The 18760-nt window shown below is 50.3% G+C and overlaps 8 protein-coding genes across 8 annotated transcripts in view; 2 read left to right on the plus strand and 6 right to left on the minus strand.

Annotated features, from left to right (window-relative positions):
* The window catches only part of PpBr36_08621 (uncharacterized protein), a gene marked incomplete at both ends in the record, with an annotated part of 2614 nt that extends 1936 nt beyond the window's left edge, over window positions 1-678 (plus strand). The window contains 3 exons of the mRNA XM_029895749.1: window positions 74-276; window positions 364-480; window positions 559-678. Of these exons, the coding sequence (XP_029746742.1) occupies window positions 74-276; window positions 364-480; window positions 559-678 (440 nt within the window). The remainder of the gene's footprint in view (window positions 1-73; window positions 277-363; window positions 481-558) is intronic.
* A 164-nt stretch (window positions 679-842) lies between these two features.
* PpBr36_08622 (uncharacterized protein) lies at window positions 843-2220 on the minus strand (the record flags this gene model as incomplete). Its single annotated transcript, XM_029895750.1, has 2 exons — window positions 843-1613; window positions 1672-2220. The coding sequence occupies 2 exons, from the start codon at window positions 2218-2220 to the stop codon at window positions 843-845; spliced, it is 1320 nt and encodes a 439-aa protein (XP_029747576.1).
* A 740-nt stretch (window positions 2221-2960) lies between these two features.
* PpBr36_08623 (uncharacterized protein) lies at window positions 2961-5646 on the minus strand (the record flags this gene model as incomplete). Its single annotated transcript, XM_029895751.1, has 4 exons — window positions 2961-3637; window positions 3820-4364; window positions 4461-5221; window positions 5332-5646. 4 exons carry the CDS (start codon window positions 5644-5646, stop codon window positions 2961-2963), a joined length of 2298 nt encoding a protein of 765 aa, XP_029747577.1.
* Window positions 5647-6334: 688 nt separating this feature from the next.
* PpBr36_08624 (uncharacterized protein) lies at window positions 6335-7603 on the minus strand (the record flags this gene model as incomplete). Its single annotated transcript, XM_029895752.1, has 2 exons — window positions 6335-7249; window positions 7334-7603. The coding sequence occupies 2 exons, from the start codon at window positions 7601-7603 to the stop codon at window positions 6335-6337; spliced, it is 1185 nt and encodes a 394-aa protein (XP_029747575.1).
* A 3090-nt stretch (window positions 7604-10693) lies between these two features.
* Window positions 10694-11137, plus strand: PpBr36_08625 (uncharacterized protein; the record flags this gene model as incomplete). The annotated part of the gene is made up of 1 exon (XM_029895753.1): window positions 10694-11137. The coding sequence occupies one exon, from the start codon at window positions 10694-10696 to the stop codon at window positions 11135-11137; it is 444 nt and encodes a 147-aa protein (XP_029746740.1).
* A 1224-nt stretch (window positions 11138-12361) lies between these two features.
* Window positions 12362-12481, minus strand: PpBr36_08626 (uncharacterized protein; the record flags this gene model as incomplete). The annotated part of the gene is made up of 1 exon (XM_029895754.1): window positions 12362-12481. One exon carries the CDS (start codon window positions 12479-12481, stop codon window positions 12362-12364), a length of 120 nt encoding a protein of 39 aa, XP_029747573.1.
* A 283-nt stretch (window positions 12482-12764) lies between these two features.
* On the minus strand, window positions 12765-13443 carry PpBr36_08627 (uncharacterized protein; the record flags this gene model as incomplete). Its single annotated transcript, XM_029895755.1, has 2 exons — window positions 12765-12921; window positions 13280-13443. The coding sequence occupies 2 exons, from the start codon at window positions 13441-13443 to the stop codon at window positions 12765-12767; spliced, it is 321 nt and encodes a 106-aa protein (XP_029747574.1).
* A 574-nt stretch (window positions 13444-14017) lies between these two features.
* On the minus strand, window positions 14018-16295 carry PpBr36_08628 (uncharacterized protein; the record flags this gene model as incomplete). The annotated part of the gene is made up of 7 exons (XM_029895756.1): window positions 14018-14584; window positions 14653-14769; window positions 14839-14927; window positions 14997-15142; window positions 15221-15350; window positions 15413-15605; window positions 15744-16295. The coding sequence occupies 7 exons, from the start codon at window positions 16293-16295 to the stop codon at window positions 14018-14020; spliced, it is 1794 nt and encodes a 597-aa protein (XP_029747762.1).
* Between the last annotated feature and the right edge of the window lie 2465 nt (window positions 16296-18760).

Consider the following 18760-nt stretch of genomic DNA (forward strand, 5'->3'; position numbering starts at 1 on the left):
TTCACGGTAATCTGGTTCAATGCGCGACTTCTTGATGAGCTGACATGATCATAAAACTCCCCCAAATCAACAGACTGGATTCAGGGGCACCCACTTGGCCGCAAGTTCAAAGCCCTGGTCTGCCACGATGGCGTCTTTAGCACACTAAACCAGTACGCCTCGGAGGAGCTGTTCTTCCCGCTCCACGACTTTGGAGGCACGCTCTGGGACAACCGCGAGGGTTATGAGAAGTGGGACCCCGCCAAGTTCACAGGGGAATGGGCGACGCCGCAGCTCGTAAGTGCTCCTCCCGTGATACAAAGGCCGGCCTTTGTTACAAGAAATGTTCTCTTTTTTTCCTTCTTGCTAATTTCACCCTGAAAGATTATCCACAATGAGCTCGACTACCGCCTGACCATCGGGGAGGGCCTGTCTGCTTTCAACGTCTTGCAGAGCAGAGGCGTCCCAAGCCGGTTTTTGATGTTCCCTGACGAGAACCACGTGAGTTGATACATTTCATAACTCTGAAAAAAAAAACCACACATGAGAGTCTCTTGTCTAACTGCTAGCTGCTCGCAGTGGGTGCTCAAGCCGGAAAACTCCCTGCTCTGGCACAAAGAGGTGCTGGGCTGGATAAACAAGTACAGCGGCGTGGATAATTCTGGGTTGGCTGAAAAAGCTGCAGACGTCAAGATTTAACGACTATCGCCAGACTTGGTTGTTTTGGACAGTTCTGGGACTTAGATTGTATGACGACTGTTACATAGCACGCTCAAATCCTAGAGATTTTGGATCCCGCTGAATGGCATACCAGCCTAGTCTGGCCCTCACACTGCCGCAAAGTGTAAACCCCTCCACGCCGCTCACTTAGCCTCTTTGAGGTACATCGCCGGAACATTCTTAATTGTCCATAGATGCTCCCAAATATCTGACCAGTCAGCATCCTGTCTAAATACAGGCATTCCATAGTTATCTGGAATCGCCAGGCCTCGTAGCGCCTCCATCAGTCGCTTCTTCTCCGCCGAGCTTAGGCCTTTTACGGAAAACTTGAGGAAGTCGGTTATGAATTCTTGTTCGCTTTTCTCTTCGGGACATTTCTCATACGCCCACTGTGCCTCGCAGCAGACTCTGGAAAGATTTGTTTGTGGATTAGGCTGTTTCCGTCTCTTTGAACTAGGCAGGTGGTCCAATATGTTATCCGCGTCTGATGCTGCAGCGGTGCGTTTTTGCGCGCCAACGGTCTTGTTGGTGGTTCTGCCCCCACGACTCTTCTTCTTGGTCCCTTGACGAGATTTGCTCGGGGCGATGGGAGAGGTCGATGGCAGGGCGCTAACAGCCAAGGGCATTGCAGGCTGTTCCACAGAGGGTTGTGAGCGTGGACGGAGATTATAATGTGTCTTCAAGATCGGCGGCTCCAGCGGCTGGGTTTCTGCTGTGTATATGTCTTCGGGCTCGCCTTCTGGCCTCGACGGCTTATCAGCGACTTTTCTGGCTGTAGCTCTACTGGACTTTCTCCCTAAAGTTTCCCGTGTCTGGTCTTTTTGCGTCCGTACTTCATCCTTCAGCCTGCGCAACTCTTCGGATAGCTCTAGCAATGTCTTGTTCTGCTGGGTGATCTTTTCTTCTGCCACATGCTGCAATGAAACCTCAGTGATGTGTTCTAGAAATATTGTGTTACTTGGCGTTGCTCACTAATTTCTCCGTAATTTTTCTTTCCAGAAGCACTTCGAGGTTCTGCTTGTTGACGCAAGAGCAAACAGCTTCGCTAAGATGACTCAGCTCATCTTCGGACGTATTGAGGCGCCCATCAAGCCGAGCGACCTCGCTCGTCAAACGCTCGTCTCTTGCATAGATGCCTTCTGCCTTATTCTGAACTTGTGAGAGCTTCTCGATGTCGACGGCGCATTTTTGGATGTGGACCAGAACTTCTTCAACCTGAGCAGTATGTCGCTCTTGGCGGGCATCCAACGTTTTGTCCAGGTTGTGCAAGCGACTATTCGTTCCCTCCTCCAGCTTGTCGATCCTGCGCTTCTGCTTTTCATGGGAGAGTCGCAAGTCTTGGAACAAACAAAATATCAAGGCTGCAATCGGCCGACTCGACTGCGCAGTGGCGTCATATCGCTGCGCTTCGTGTAGTGATATCGGCGGCGTTTCGCAATCAAGGCGTGGGAGGTCGACATGCCCGAGGGCTGAAGACGTGGAAATTGTTTGTTTCGTCTGGTTAGACATGCTGAGGCGCATTTGCATAAGGGTTAACGGCGAAAGTAGGCCACACAGTAAATCTTTTCGTTTCTTTGAGGTGAGTGAATCACAGAAATGGCAAGATGAAGAAAGCACCCAAGGTCAAAACATCAAAATCAGACCTGCAATGAGCAATTTGTTTCGAGTCAATTCATATTTAAACGCGGGGCAGAGGAGGTTTTGAGCCTGCAGTAAAGAAGAAAAAGACAAGGCAGGAACGACTGTTGGACACCCCATATGAGTCTGTGACTACCAGATCCGAAGTCCATGAGATAGAGCTAAAACCAGCGACTTGACTAAACCGGCGACCTTGAAGGCCATTGCCAAGTTCGAGAGAATGGAATTAGAGTGGCCAGTCTGAAAATCCTACTGTTCCCCAGCGCAATTCCAAAAGACTGCATAAGGGATTGGGTGAACACATTGACATTGTTGAACAAAAACTACCTACCATTCAAGTCTTCGAGTATTAAACTGACCGCACTAGGTTCCTACCAAACCCTCTGGGCAACCCACAAGAGGTAGAGCTAATTGGTTATTAATTACGGGTATCCCTAACGCCACGCTAAGACCTAGATAACTGTTTCAAGTAAGCAAAACAGACATAGGCATCACTGAAGTGCCGATATGCAGTATAAAACGCAACGCTGATGAAATTCGTCTGCCATAACCCACATGCCCGATGCAGCCCAGCCCCATTGCAGTCGTTCGGGGACTGTGGGAGCGAAAAATCTGACAGACTGTCATTCGCTAGCAGTCGAATCCTCTTCAATCTTCACTTCAATATCCATCTGCTCATCTTCCGGCTTGGAGCCTTCAATCGTATAACTGAGTATAGTGTGATCAATAAAGTGCAATAGCAGTCGCCACCTGTTGATGGTATCATAGGGTTGGCTCTTGCTGTATCCCCGCCTGAAAATGTTCTCGTCTGCACTGTTGACGGCTGTAGCCGATGGACTCGGCGGGAAAAGGTCAAGCCCCCTTGCCCCTGGCTGCGGTACGCGAGAGACGGCCATGCCCACCATCCAGACCGTGGACTCCGCATTCGTCTCTTCATCGGCGCGTGGAAGGATCCACTCTGTGCGGAAGCCATGCCGAAACTCTCCGCCGCCCCGGGCCTTCGTCAAACGAATCAACCCAACACGCCCACAGCAAGATCCTACCACCACCAGGCTCAGCTCCGGTATACAGTGTAACATGCAAATGCGTTGCGAATACTGCATATCCGATAAGTGTGGGATCGTTTTCAATGGTATGCTTGGGAGCAATTTGCGACAGAGCACGTCAGTCTTCTCGGTATCGAGGTTATGAAGCTCGACATCCGTATCCGTCGTACGAAGTATCGAGAATCGCCTGACGACGCTTGCTGAGAGAATGCCTCGACACCGCGGCTCTTGAGAGTGTGGGCCATCCCTGCCGTCTGTAACGAGCGGTCAAGTCAGTAATCCAGTACCGCATATCTAGCAAGTATACTGAAAGAAATCGTTACGGGTAAACGAGAATCCAAAGCACATGTCCGATCATCCAGCCAGCGATGCCGAAAATGCAAATGGCTACTCGTCCTAGTGACTTTCGGAGACTCGGCCAGTGCCTAATACTTACAATGAACGGTTTCAGCATGCTGCTTCCTGGATATGCTGCATAGGACGCTGTTGAGAAACCGGCAAGGCCTCAAAGTTTCGTGCTGATAGACCAAGGCAGAGCTTGGGACTATGGTCATAGCGGCTTGAAAGGCATCCGGTTCGATGTTTATAGGCTTTAATTTGTCCCTCTCCTGGTTGTCCTCACAAAATACGCGCCCGAGTTTGTACCAGCGACTGTCTCTCATGCGAATCTTCTCTTTGATATCTTCTCGGGCCGGCGGGCTGCAAAATCGCTCGCAAGCGTCCGGGAACACATCGGGCATTCGAAAGGGGACATCTTCCCTAATCTGAGTCCGTCGCAAGGTTTGAAGCCCGGCAGGCAGATGACGACCGGCATTTCTTGGTATTTTGGTGACACCAGCAGTTAACTCTAGCACATGGCGATCCCCAACGTCCTTGAATCCATCTATGTCTTCTCGAGAAAGGCCTGTGAACTGGACAGCCGTTTCCACCTCCTGGAAGAGCTCGTCTGGGAGTGTCATGACACCCCAACCTATTGGGTGTCTGATGTCAAGTCAGCATGTCACATCACACTGGGGTCCTAAACACACTCAACTGCATTGGTTGGTGGAGTCATTGCCAAATGCCCCCCCGCCTTACCTTGTAGGCCTGCCGGCTCCGATGGGGTAGAGACAGATATTGGGCGCTCCCAAGGCCCAGATGTCAAATATCCAGCAGTGGCCAGCAGTATCGACTGCCACGATCTTGTCGCCCTCCCCATTCTCATCGTCCAAAAATGATATGCTGGGGATGTTAGCCTGGTTTTCGGGTCGGGTGTGCAATATAATCCTCCAGTCCCTTGTTCTTTGTCTGAGGTGGGACTCGAGCTGGCGCGCATCGACGCCAAGACCTCCAAGCTTGGGTGGATTGCACCGCTCATGCTCCGGGAGCATTTGCTGCGCCGTCACTGATCCCTTAGTTAGAGAGAGCGCGAACACCGTCACTTCGTGCGTGTTGCTGCTGACAGCAATGAGCCGAGACTTGGCATGTACAGCTAAGCCCCATGCAGACTTGCCGACACCACGGTGGAAGAACTCATTCGGTGGCTGAGCCGCTGTCACATTCTTGCCTGATGATGAACGTCGGGCAGCATGCTCGATTGATTCTGCGATTTGATGCGTGTAGTATCCAACAACATCGCCGTCGTCAAAGGCGGCGAGCAAGACCTCAGAATCCCCGAGCATACCAGTGATCATGTTGTTGATCTGATGCGGCATGGCTACGCTTATGTGTCCCCGAGTAATGGCCGCGACCGGGCATGGCGTCGGCTTCAAGCAGAGCAGCGGAGCTCGGCGTAGCACCTGCGGTGCATTTTCTGGGCTGTAGACATGTATAGCTCCCAGGTAGGCAACGAAATAAAGCTAGCCAGACAGATGCGCAATTGATCCTGTTAGCCAAGGCGTGAGCGCAGCTAGGTTGTTCCAATACAACAGTCGATGCCGAATCGAAATGATGAAGCAGGGCGACTTACGTTGTAGACTTGAGACAGAGCAGTCAGGTTGGTGCGCAGGCGCGCGAATCGAGTCGAACCGCGCGTCGAGCTCGAGGCAGCTCCCGCGTCAAATCCATAACCAGCCTGACCTGCAAAGATGTCATCCTCAAACTCCTCCTCGTCGCTGTCGGAGCCCTGCCAGGACTCTTCGGTTAATGTGGTTGTCACGCTCGGGGGCGGGGCATGGGATGCATGCTGGTCGCTGCCCGATCCGAACCGATTTGCCGGGCTCTGGACGCCCACCACTGGATTGACATAGACGGCGTCGAAACACCTCAAGTCAGCCTGGTCCATTGTTATGATGCCATGAACAATTCAAATTCAGACCGCATGCGCAGCATATCCGGGATCGCGCTCTAGAGGAGACGACGAAGACATATGGGTTGAGGGAATGTGGGGCAGTGACAAACAACTCTGACGTCGAGTTGCGCAAGGTTGTACTGTATTTAGGTACACTCAGCTGGTAGGAGCGAGGAGCTGTTGGTCCGTTCTCAGCTTTCAACCACGGGCAGGTTGGTTTTTTGGTGCTTTTACTCCAGCATTTTAACACACGCCTTGACGCCTCAATACCCAACTGCAGCCGCTTCCTTGTAAATCCCAACACACATCTGTCGCACTGTGTAGTTGACCTGTGCTTGGCCCCTCATTATTGACTTCGCTGGTCAAAGCAGCTTGGCAACAAAGGCGGCCGATATTAGCTCAGAATCGTTCAACTCAAGTGCAGCGCCGTCATCAACCAAGTTGCAGTTAATTACCGACAGTCGCTAATGTTGGGACAATCACAAAAGCTAACACCATTCGGATAGATTGAGATAGATTTGGGAAGTAATGGAATGAGTTCCGGTTTGGACAAATAGTTGAGAAATTGAGCAGTCTTCCCAAGCACATTATGGATGCACTGCAGCGGCGGCCCAGAGATTTAGACAGTTGATTAAAAAGTCTAGAACTAGGATAGAAGGGAGCAAATCATCTATACTGGCAATCAGTCGGCTTTGGCCGCGGCTTTCTCCGCCACCTTCTTATCCTTGGCAGGTTCTTTGCTTTCCTCGTCCTCCTCGCTATCCTCATCCTCGTCATCATCGTCCTCCTCATCCTCTTCAGGTTCCTCCTTGATTGCCAGCTCTTTCTCGACAGCCTCAATTTCCTCTGGTGAGGCTGGGCTAACCACTGATCCGCGGTGTGTTGTTACGGCGGGACCGGTATCTGTTGGTTTCCATGCGGTGCTGGTTGGACTTTGAATTGTGTTCCGCAACGCCTCGACCGACGATGCATCCTCTCCACTCCCCTTCCACGCTCCAGATGTCGGCGACTGCAGTCCAGCTGCCGTCTTCACCGCCGTCGTGCTGCTCGATTCCGGGACAGTAATGGGCGCTGGGGACTTCGCCGCGTCCTTTATGTCCTCTGATTTCGCGGAGTCGTCCTGCTTCTTTGCTGCTGGCGCTTTGGCAGCCTCCTCCTTCTTCTCGCTACCTTCGGCCTTGCTAGCCTTGTCCGCATCCTCTTTCTTAACCGGCCCGGTGTTTCCTTTTCCGTAAACCTTGTCCCGCAGGCTCTGGAGCTGCACTTGCTTGGCCTTAGCGGCCGCTTCTTCAGCAATGCTGCGGATCGGGAGGGCTGCAGAGGCTGCGGCGGACCCTGTGGCCTTGGCGGCTGCAGGAGCAGATGAGGAAGCCGCCGATGATGGGGGCAGCGGTGGAGCCGCCGGGGCGACAGCTGGTTTCGAGGTTGTGGTCGCGGTGCTGGCGGTGGTAGGGGCGGCGACTGCAGGGCCCTTCTTCATGACAGGAGGGAGCTTCTGGGCTTCGCTAATGGATGGCTGGGTGAATTCGTCGTAGTAAATTGTGACGTGTTGTTTGAGCTCGCCATACTCGTTCCACTCCTCGATCTCGACCAGGTCCTAGCAGAATGGTGGTATCGGTCAGGCTCCGAGTCCCCTTCAACGCAACGAGGATAGAGTAGCAGTACAGGAGCTTCGACTCACACCTAGAACCAAGCCCATCTGCACGAGCGCGGGCAGCTTCCTCTGGCGACCCGACTCATCCTTGCCGGCTCTGCGACCCCAGAGCATGCGTGCCTTCTCATCGGTGGCGAGATCGAGGGCCTTGAAGGGGACCCGGTTGGCACGGAGGATGGTTTCGAGACGTGAGGTGGCCGTGACAATATGCGAGCTGCCCGCCGTCAGCGAGGTGTATATGTACAAAGCCGGGTCGGTAGAGTACGACGCCCTGGCCGGTTCTTCAGTCGAAGCCATGTTGTGCGCGTTTTGTTGATCTATATCGTTCAGTCTATGCGTGCCTGAGGAAAGGCTTTATTTCACTGTGTTCGTCACTGGTTTTGTGTTGTCAGAGCTCTCAAAATACAAATCAAATGTGCTTTAAAGGAGCCGTTTGATCGCTCTCGGCCACAGCGTTAATTCGAGACTTGGCACTTGTCTGGCGGAGCGGGGTTAGGTGAACGAAGGTTTGGAGGGGCACCTCAAGTCGGATGGCCTCAGACCTAGAGCGACTTTAGTCTCGGTCGCATCAGGTGCTCCAGAGTTAGACTGAGTCCAGAAATATTACTGCGACTTGCTTGAGATTTTCTTTTACTCCCGGAATCGTGAACAAGGACAGTTGACCAGCGATCAATCTTGATCCCAGCAGGTCATTGCTCTTCAACCGAGCTTCAGCAGCTCTGGAAAACCACCTTTATGAACGAGCCCCTTGACCGATCCCGTGATCAATCCATGTCAGTGGAATCAAGTCTGGGAGGCGACAACACGTTGGGTCAATCAAAAAAATTCAAAGCAGACGGCTCCCGGTGAGTGTTGCCAGGTGGTGTCCAGCACACGTCCGTTATCAGAGAATGCTTTCGAAGTTGTTGTTCGAAGCCAGGCCGACGTCCAAATTGCAATGTGGTGGTTGTGGCTGGATGCAGCTCAGCTCAGCTGTAGCTTTTGGTCAAGTGTAGCCTAGACTTGACCGGCCAGCACAATGATTGGCACATTGGCATGCGACCACTATACTTTACACAGGCGTGGAAGTGAGACAACGCAAGACCCTGAGTACCATAGCTCTGGGAACTCTAGAACAGCTTGTCAACAATGTAAGCATATTAGTTTCTCAATCCAGGGCACGCGAGTGGACTTGGCCAACGTCTTATGACTTGGGTTGAGCTGGAATTGCTTTCATCACGAATCGGCCCTAGACCTAGTTCTAAATCTCCACAGCTTTAGCATTCATGACGGCCCGTCTGGTCTGGGCGCCGCCTGTCAAAATAAACTCATTTGTTTCCTGGTAAAATGATCACCCAGCGAGATTTTGTCACTGCGACATGCTTAATGAATGTCGGGGAGCCCAGACCTGGGCATGGCGAGTCGTCGCAAATTGTAAATGAGCAACTTAGAAATGACGAGGGGGATCATGTGGAGGCATCAATATGATGGATGTATTACAGTCGGTGGGGTTTTATTTCGCTGCAGATGAAGCCCCCTCTTTGCTTCTGGATTGGCAAATTTGGTGGAAATATGACATCTCCGAGTAGCATGGGATGCCCTGATTACATACTACAGGACCTATACCATCGGAGAAATTGATTGCTACCTATCTGTATCCATGTTCCTTGCACAACTTGATGGGAAAGGAGATGAGTTGCTACGTGCGTGGTACGTAATTACAAAGGACCATTTGAAGCTTTCAATCAAAGGTTGGAATGACCAATCGAAGTCTAGGCGTCGATTAGACAACATTGCATGGAAATTGTGGATTAAAAAGCGAAATTCCATTGGTAAATACAACCCGTTGCCAAATGATAATCGCAAGAACGAACAAGCATCAGGCAAACGACAAACCAATCATCATGAATTCCCCTGAAGAAGAGGAGCGAACAATCTTGCCCAGGCTTTCTTTTGTCCTTGGAGGTTTATCATTTGGCCTCCGGAGGTTGCATCTGGTCGGTTCCTGAAAATCTGGGACCCAAGCGAACTGTCCACCCAGATTGCAACGGCCATGTCCAAGAGCTGTTTAAAAATGCCAGTGGAAAGGTTAATAAAGTTTCCTCTTGCCGAGGGTTTCCAGTGTACTTGGCCGCCTCTTCTCAAATGGTTGTACGTTTTGTTGTATTTTTGTCGATATACTTTCCCAGCATCCAACTCTTTTTTTTTATATATAAATTCATGAAGAACCATATCTACAAGTATACTTTTGGTCGAGTTTCATCGTTTACACAAATATATATATAGTTATTCATATATTTATACCGTAGCAATGTATCATATCTGTTTGATTACCAAGGCGATGCTATTGCGAAGTTGTCGGGCATAAATGAGAGAATCCTGAGTAATGTTCCTTTCAACTGGGCGGATGACCCCAGAGTTGTACCATACCGTAGGTAACGTGACAGGGTGCAAAAAAAAAAAAAAAAAAAAAAAAAAAAAAAAAAAAAAAAAAAACTACCTGGTAGGGCTCAAGAACTAACTCTCTGCGCCTTGATAATTTTGTAGGCTCTGCCCCGAACCTGGAATTTTCCTCGTAGCACACTCCATCACCCTGCTTTCGATCGCAATGCAAAGTTTGATTTATAAGTTCCTGTTCCAACAGACGTTCCTGCATAGCAATAAAGTCAAGTTGCATCGTGGGTCGCATTATAGATGTGCTGGAGAATATCGTGATCAAATGACGGTGAACTAATCTGAACTTTGGGCCGGCTGCACAATAGTCTGAATGAAGAAATGTGACAAGTTTGACAGCTGCTGCTAGCTACTTGCTTCTGAGCTTACTGCAAGGTACAACGCACGGGGGCTTGGGGCCCACTTAGCCCCCTAGATCTTGTTCAGGTACTGTACCTGGCATGCCGAGGAGCCAAGGACGATAGCTCCGCAAAACTGCGGCGGAATGGAGTTGGACACAACGTCGATCCCCATAAGCCCCACTAATTTTATCCGAAGATTCCTCGCTTAGTGGCCGTTGCTGGCATCAGCATCGTTGGCGATAGAAATACGAGATGGATCCCGCCCACCGCATCTCCTAGGATTCTGAGGTTTTTTTTTTTTTCTCCCCCCTCACGCTACTACTCAAAGTCGTCCGCATCTTGCGCTTACGCTCTTTACCCAGCTGTTGAACTTGATTCAGTCGGCATTACGCTCTCTACCACTACGTTCTTTCGTGTCAATCTTTCCTGCAGACTTTTGTTTATCAAGGCATAAGCCAACATCTACCAAGTTTCTACGACACTACCGCAGGTTTTACCCTAGCTCTTTGTTCGTATTATCAGCTCGACTCCAGTCCTGGCACAGTCTTCCACGCAGGAACAGACTAGCAGCTTCGCAAGAACCATACTCGTCAACCCCCACAAACCAAACAAGATGATCGCCTCAGGCCTATTCTACGGTGTTCTGGCCGCTGTTGCCACCGCCGTCTCCGCCCACTCTTCCTCCGGGCTCAGCACGACGACTTCGACCAGCACCATGACCAGGACCATCACAATCACCGCGTGCAACCCGTCGGTCACCAACTGCCCGGGTCGCAACACCAGCACCACCAGCATCAGCACCACCGCCGCTGTCCCTACCATCATCTTGCCGAGCGCCAACCTGACCTCGGCCATGCCCACCCCGTCCAGAAACTCGACTGGCTACGTCCAGCCGACCTTGTCGCCCAAGACCTCCACCGCAGGTGTTGTTCGCCCATCAACCGCCCCGCAGCCTCCCGCCGCTACCGTGCCTCCTACTGGTGCCGGTACCTCTGTCTTTGTGCAGAGCGGCCTCATGCTCGGTGTTCTCGGTGCTGGTATTGCCATCCTGGCATAAGCACCAGAAGGCTTGCTTTCCCTTTGACCTCGACCGGAATCTTGCTACGGGGCGCACCTGGCGCGCAAACCACCCAAAGTTGACGCGGGTTGCGGTTTTTCCTCTGTCGGGAGGGCCGTACAACCTCGCGCACTTTGCTTCAATTCTTTTGTTACTTCACTTCTTCCAGAGATACCCACCATTTGTCAAAACACTGGTATTGTCTTGTGTCTAATTTAATTCATCAGGGGATGTTATGACGTTTGTTGTTAGTTTGGCGGTCAATCGTCCACTTTTTTTTTCCTTTACTATTTCGCTTCTACTTTGTTCCATCTCTTTTTTTGTTTGATGGCATTTCAATGGAGCGGGCTTAACTTCTCTCATTTTCATTTCTTGCTTGTCGACGGTCGTTGGCATTATGAAACATACCGCCTAGCATGATGTCTCGCGTCGATCTCTTTAGGTTGACCGTCGGTCCGGTGGTTGGGCTTGGTGTATCCTGCGCATTGGATCTATGTTGAGAGATGGGGGGGTTGGACACATTGGGCGGAGGAAAGACGACAAATTCAACCCTCAAATCTAAATGTCTCATGACAGCCCCTTGACACTCCCAACTTGCGCTCCCTCTTGGTTGATTGTGATAAGCATTCCCGTTTTGGTTTACTCGAATAAAGTGCTGCCGAAAGCCTCCTTGCAGTTTTCGGTCAAAGCGCCGTTCCCCTACTTGCTTATGAGTCAAGTGGACTAGGCAGAGAGGCACACAGAAGAAACTTCCCACTAAGTTTGATGATCCTCTTATTTTTGCGCCGCCATCGATTCTGTAGCGCATCTCACACGTGCCAGCAAACTCAGAGCCGCCTTTTTGCAACCAGACGCGTGTCCATTACATGCTCTACGGATCCCGTCCATCCATCCAACCTTTCCCCTTTTTTTTTCTGTTCGTATTTGCACCGGGTCCTTCAAAGATCCCTCCCTCCCCTTGTAAGTTCACAAGTGCCGTCTCACAAACAAGACCAGGGCAGTTCGGAAAATGCTGCATCAGGCCGTTGGCGGTTAGAAACAAAGGTGGTGGTCAGTGAGCAATGACATCCATGTTCGTGATGGTGCAGAGGCGCATATTGTTCTGGCACTTACGGGCTGGTTATGTTTTGGTTCAGAGTGTCCTTCCGCCTTTTGTTTTCCCGCCCTCCCACCGGACACTCCGGGTAGATGAAAGAAACAAACAGGTTTCCCATGTCGACTCCCTTAGCTGGTGCTCTGACCACACTCTCCTTTTGCACATCTTGCGCAATACTTGACGTTTCCTTCCACCATCTCCGTGCAGCCACATGCGGTCGGCTGGTGGTCGCAGATCTTTTTCGACATGGGCCTCCTTTTGTTTTTTTTTTTCTCAGGCACGTCAAGTTGGCAAGGGGTCCGAGCGTGGTTCAAAAGAACAATAAAAAAGGGGAAAAAAGAAAGGAAAGGAGAACAAAAGCGGGCGTGGTTTGTTCGTGCTAATTCTACAACAGCTTTATATCTTTGAAGACGGATTTTTGCTGCAAATTGACGAATCGATACTAAACAAACAGATTAAACTGCCCTTTTTGCTCCTAGGCTCGAAGGGAAAAAAAGAAAAGAAAAGAAAAAAAAAGCTGTAAATAAAGACTCAGTAGCCGTCTGCGTTCTGCATCCCCCCTTTCTGTACCCTGCTGGGAACCGCCCGTGATGGTGGCGGTAGCCTGCCTGATGTAAAGTAGTAAAAGCCCGTACGACTCCCTATCCGCATGAGTGAAACCGAGTATGCAAAGCGCCCAGGAATGATGCTGAAGATGTTGACTGGTTCTTTTTTTTTTTTTTTTTTTTTTTTGCCCCAGATCCTACGCTGTGATAGGGATTTGTAATAGAAAAAATTGTGACAGCCTTGGCAACTGTGTTACAATATTTCTCTAGAAAAGAAAAAGAATGACACTCTCCGCGTGCGATGAGCATGCACGGTTGTAGGCCTTGGCTGTTACAGGATTTTTGTGATCTGCTCCGCTCATCTCGGGTCGTCCTTACTGTTGGTTCAAGTCCCATCGTCAGTTTCTCTTGTTTTTTCTCTTGTTTTTTTTTTTTTTTTTTTTTTTTTTTTTTTTTTTTTTTTTTTTTTTTTTTTTCTCGCTGTTTTTACCCTGTGCTTACACTCCGTGGCCTGGCTCATTCCAAAACTCCGAGCTCATGTGTAAACTCGGAATCAAAGCCTGCAAACGCATCGCACGACTTTGTGAGACCGAGAATTCCATGCGGTCCTCGTGTGCCTCGTGTGACATGCATGCGTCGGCGCGACCTTGGTTGGATTCCGTCATTTGTATTTATGTTGCTACTCCTGCTTCAGCCGGAAATTCCCCTTCTGCGTACGACTGAATCCATTGGACCTGGTACGCATAGCTCTCGTCGACAATGTTACAAGGGCATGCGGAAGAGCTCACTCTTGGCATCAAACCGTCAACTTCGCCGAGTGTGTACGAAACTTCTCACCGGGCATGGCGTCCCGGCCCCCGGTCAATTCTTTCAAGTAATCTGTATAACGCCATCTCGGACTTCACGGGATCGGCTTCCCACATGAATGGTCGCGTCGTCCCTTCCCAGTAGTCCACGATTGGTGGGACAATTGAGTGCATTGCAGCCATGGTCAGACGTAATAATCTCAAAATAGGTGCCACATCAGCTGGGACTTTCAAATAAGAGTACAGATAGAGATGGGCTTCTAGACTGTAATACGTTCTTTTATCCGAACAAAGTCTTACAACAATCACTCCTCGGGGCCTGGACTGGGCTGTGATGCTTACTGTCACAAAGCCACCATTCCAAGACCACTGGTCTTGTGATCAATAGGTTTACAATAAACCAAGAACCTTCCCAGCAAAAGCCAAAGCCTGCCTAAGGTGGCGCTCCATCCATTACCGACCCGTAAGGGCCGGGGTCATACGATCCAAAGCATGCGTAGTCAAACCTAGCACGAGCAGGCATCTTGTCCTGTGCAGACAGAAACGCTTCGAGCTCACACCAACCATCTACCCGTGACACGTCGCACTCCGGAAGGCTCCAGCCTAATGGCAGGGTGCGCTGATTGAGTACAAAGTGCACATACTTGGTCTCGCCGCCGTCAACCATAAAGCCCGAACGATCCGGCTTCACTGGCTTTGGTGTTTTGATAATCTCAATATCGAGTCTTGCACCAAAGGGAGTGACGTGTGCCACTGTTAGGTTGTGCTCGCCAGGGTAATTTGTTGGCTGCATAAGATGAGCAAACTGCCTCAGCCCAAAGGCAGTCAAGATCGCCATTATATTCGTGTCGTGGGAGAAATCAAAGTAAAGGGTCTGGTTGAGGGGAAAGGTCACGGTGTTGTTGTCCAAAGTAACGTTGATCTGGGAGCCGGAATATCCCAAGGTGTGGTTCTTCAGACGAGCGACTACCTCTTGCTGGTAGCCAAGGCCAATGGCTCTCTGAGGCATGTCAGCTGCATAAAGCACAACACGACTTCGGTACGGAACAAGTATCAAGGATGACTTACTCCTACGGGTGACTGGAAGCCAGTGATGCCGGCGAACCACAGATCGATTGAGTAGCCAAAACCAATCCATTCTTCGTAGTTGAAGAGTTCACAGAAGCGACTAAACCCATATGCGACCTTTGACAGAAATTTGAATCACGTTAGCAGCGGTAGCCAGGGGGGGGCATATTCTTAGTTGATTCTTACCGTCTCATATGGGCACATGGTTTGGGCGGCGTAGGTGTCCTCTATAGTCCAATGATAGCCCTCAATCATGCTTTGGATTCGCGCGGTAGCTGGGCGTTGAAATAGAGACGCAGTTAGTGCATAATACGCGCAGGATCCCGGGGATACAAAGTTCTTACCATTCTGCAGATAGTTGCTGACCCAGATCTTACGTGCATCATCTCCGACGTGTAGGTTGTCACCGGAGGGGCAGTTCAGGTACCCAGCCAGAGAATTGTTGAATCCTGTTTGCTCGATGATTACCTCGATGGTCGCGTTCCGAGGCCTGCGAAGGTCAACATATGAACGAAACCCTATCCGGAGCGCTTTTGGTGAGATGGATGACAGCTGGTCGATAACATACCATTCTAGCCCAAAGAAGCCAGCCATGAAATACTCGGCAGACTTGAGCATTCGGTCCTGGGTTGTTGTGCGCACTATGATCTTGCTATTCGGATTGTAGAGCCTGCCATAGTTGTATGCATGCAGGATTCCTTAAGGGTGGGTTAGCAAAGCGGACCACATCCGCAGCGAAGGAGGACGGTTATGTAGGTACCAGAATCAAAAAGTTCCTGTCGGCCTCTTGGCACGAGAATCTCATGGCCCAATTGATATTCCCAGTCGTTCAAAAAAGACAATGGCCCGGAAGCTTTGAAGGACTTGCCCTTCTTGGCATCGCGTATACGATCGCCCAATGCAAATACATCTGAGTTTGAAGTAGGATAGCGGGACCCGTGTCGAGAGAGCATCTTTTGAGGAAAATTTTGTTGAGTTTTCAGGTTTTATCAAGCATGTCAGGTACGAGGGTGTTTTTGCACCATCAACTCCCACTGAATCTCCCTCTTGAGAGAGGTAAGGACCCGTGAAAAAAAAAAGAAACAACATACCTGCACCTGGATAATCTCTGCACCTGCAGGGAGGGGATACTCTCGAACGCCAAATCCCGGAGAAGGTGAGTAGGGAGATAAATGGCCCATCATCTGAAATATGCTCTTGTTACCAGAACCCATCCCCTGGATCGGTATGGCTGTCTGCAGGGGAGCATTGGGGACATAGGTAACGGTAGGGTTAAACGTGACGGTTTGCTGCAGAAAAGGTGCCTTGCCCGTAGCTGTCGGACCAGCCCACAGCTCCGGCGACGTGCGAAAGTATTGAGGCACATCGGGGTCGGGCTTGCAGGGGCAGCTGGGGTCGGTTGAGATTGTAGCAAACAACAATCGTTTGGTGGTGGCAAACCAAGCGAGGAGGCATACTGCCAGTAATGTAACAACCGCGGCCGTGATGGTCTTCTTCGATGTCCGGAGCGGAGCGGGGCCCGCAGGGAGCATCTTCGGGCCGGGTGGGCCATCAGAATCATCCTCGGCTTCGCCAGCGTCGCCGAGTCGCTGGTACTGGGCAGCCGAGACCGGTCTCGGGTTGTTGCCAGAGAACACGGCCATTGCAGCTGTCGGAAAACTGCTTGCCCAAATTACAGCGCGGTATGAGACTTAATTATGACTAAACCTTCATGACAGTTATTCGCGTCGGTGAAGTGATGCAGCGTCAAAACCCACGTTTGAATTAAGGCAAAGCGCCAAGTCATCCATGTGCCTTGATCGTGGCGCTTGTCCAAGCTTTCAGTGCACGTGACTTGGACCCTGTCGGCAAACTACCTTTTTCACAGAACTGCTTTAGCACGGAAGGTACAGTACACGAAGCATACAGCTTGTCATGCAAACTTTTTCTTAAACAACGGCGAGATTGACAGATTAAGGCCCTTGGCAAAGGAGTGTCACTACCTCATATTATGTCCACCAAAGATGCCCCTGAAATAATCACTGATTCGTGGTCCCTATTATCCTGAATTGTTTGGCCGTTGCGATCCGGAGTCAGCACCAGGCTAACAGAGCCTCGACTTCATGTAAACGACGTGACTTTTCCGAGAAAAAAAAAAGCCATTGCGCCACTTCAGAGCATGCAAACGATGTCGCACAGGAGCCTGTCGTTGCGGACAGACGTTAAAAGTCCGGGTAAGTTCCAGTACTTCTTGGCCTGCAAAATTTATCTACCACCAGGGCCTTGACTTTCTAGTACTTGGCTAGGGCGCCTAGTGGACCAGCCAAACGCCATAAATAGAAAACCGGACAATCTGCAAACGACAAAACTCATCTCTTAACCGGCAGAGACGAGACGTTGAGTGATTGCAATTTCAGGGATTCTGTAACCTATGTATTGGTTGGCCAACATGCACTTCTCGGCCAGCTCCAACCTTCAAACATCCATACGCATCAGATGCACATTGTTAATTGTTTTGTAACGAGCGCTGCCGTCCCCAGGTCCGCGCAAGGTCTTGGCTCGCCTGGTGGTAGCATCCCGGGTGGAGGCAAGCCACCAAGATAGCGAGGGCGCACCAAAGCAGTAACGCAGTAATCAATTGGACTAGACATGACTTATGTATTACATGGGTTCTAATTGGCTGAATTGGGTCGAAAGATAAGAAGACAGTTGTTATCTCTTGGCGTCGAGATAGCAGAGCCCTAGACAAGCCTATCCGTCATCGGCTTGACCTCCACTTTAGATCAATGATGCTTTGAATGCCTGTTGGAGGCTGAAAGAAGTAAATAATCCGTGGGAAGTCTTGACAAAACCAGCACTTGAAAAGACTCAATTGAGAAAGAATTCGGCAGCTATAAGGGGTGTCATTAAGTGCTCAAATTTGGTTACACGAAGCAATTAATCTTGTTGATGCACTGAGTTGTGTCTGTCGCGTGAGCAAAATAAATGCCCTGCCGCGGTTACCGGTCCTGAAGTGTTTCGTATCGGGAGGTCAGTCCTATTTAGGTGAGCTGAGAATTAATTAGTATGGATAGCATTCAGAGCATCTGAGGAAGGTAGCAGCAGAAATGACTGCTTTAATGTTACGCAATGAATGAACGATTCTTGCTCAAATCAATTCCAAACACAACTGAGTTTTGCGAGCTAAAATTCAAAAAGAATCAGACGCCAAAGGAAGTGTGTGTGTGTGTGTGTGTGTGTGTGTGTGGGCCCCGCTCCCCGCGTTTTCCCGGTAATTAGTTTGCATTTGCAGCTCGCAAGCCCTATCTTTAGTATGACAAACTTTTGCTCGTTCGATCTGTCAGCTCTGCGTGTAACACTTTTTGCGTCTCAGCAAATCCCACGACTCCAATACCGGCCGATAAGTCACTAATTGATTGCCTAGGCAACTTTGATCGATCCATAGCTGGCAGGGATCGACCCAGTTATGGGATCGACGACTCGTCCAACATTTATGCTTTTCTTGTTGTGCCTACCTACACGCATACGCCTGCCCAGCCTCTACCGAGAGCGCCTCAAAAATCCCCAAGGCAGAATGGTGACAGTCAATCGTTGGGCAGCCATTCATGTCTCAAAAGGGAGCTGAACAGCTGAAGTGCTTTTCTGTTCCGATACAAAGGGGAAAAGGATCAAGCCAAGGCTCGGGATGCAGTGCGGGGCCGTGGCATCTGAACTGAATGTCCTGCTCTCGCATACGTCCGAAATACCTAGCCTGGTCTTGCTAGCCTGACAAGTATGGGTCTTGCCATATGTACTGTATGTACTATACAGTACCTATCTACAACTCCACTTAGCAGGAACCATTACCGAGTCTAGGGACGCAAGATAGCTACCCGCACCACCGGTACGTCACGACGCCTCCCGCCTGTGCCAGTATCTCGCTTCTGGTTGGGCATTCATCCAACCCAACCCAAACACCACGCCCGTACCCTTACCGGCAAAGCACAAATTGATAGGTTCCCTCACTTGCCATCGCACATGTGAAATGTGCATGCCTGTCAGTCTAAGCTTTTCAAGACACGGGAAGAAGTCGTGGCATCTCTTGAGAATGCTTCTAAATAGGGCAAAGAAGCTATCGGCCAAGCGAAAG

The sequence above is a fragment of the Pyricularia pennisetigena genome, chromosome 5 (genome assembly GCF_004337985.1).
Source record: "Pyricularia pennisetigena strain Br36 chromosome 5, whole genome shotgun sequence".
Taxonomy (NCBI): Eukaryota; Fungi; Ascomycota; class Sordariomycetes; order Magnaporthales; family Pyriculariaceae; genus Pyricularia; species Pyricularia pennisetigena.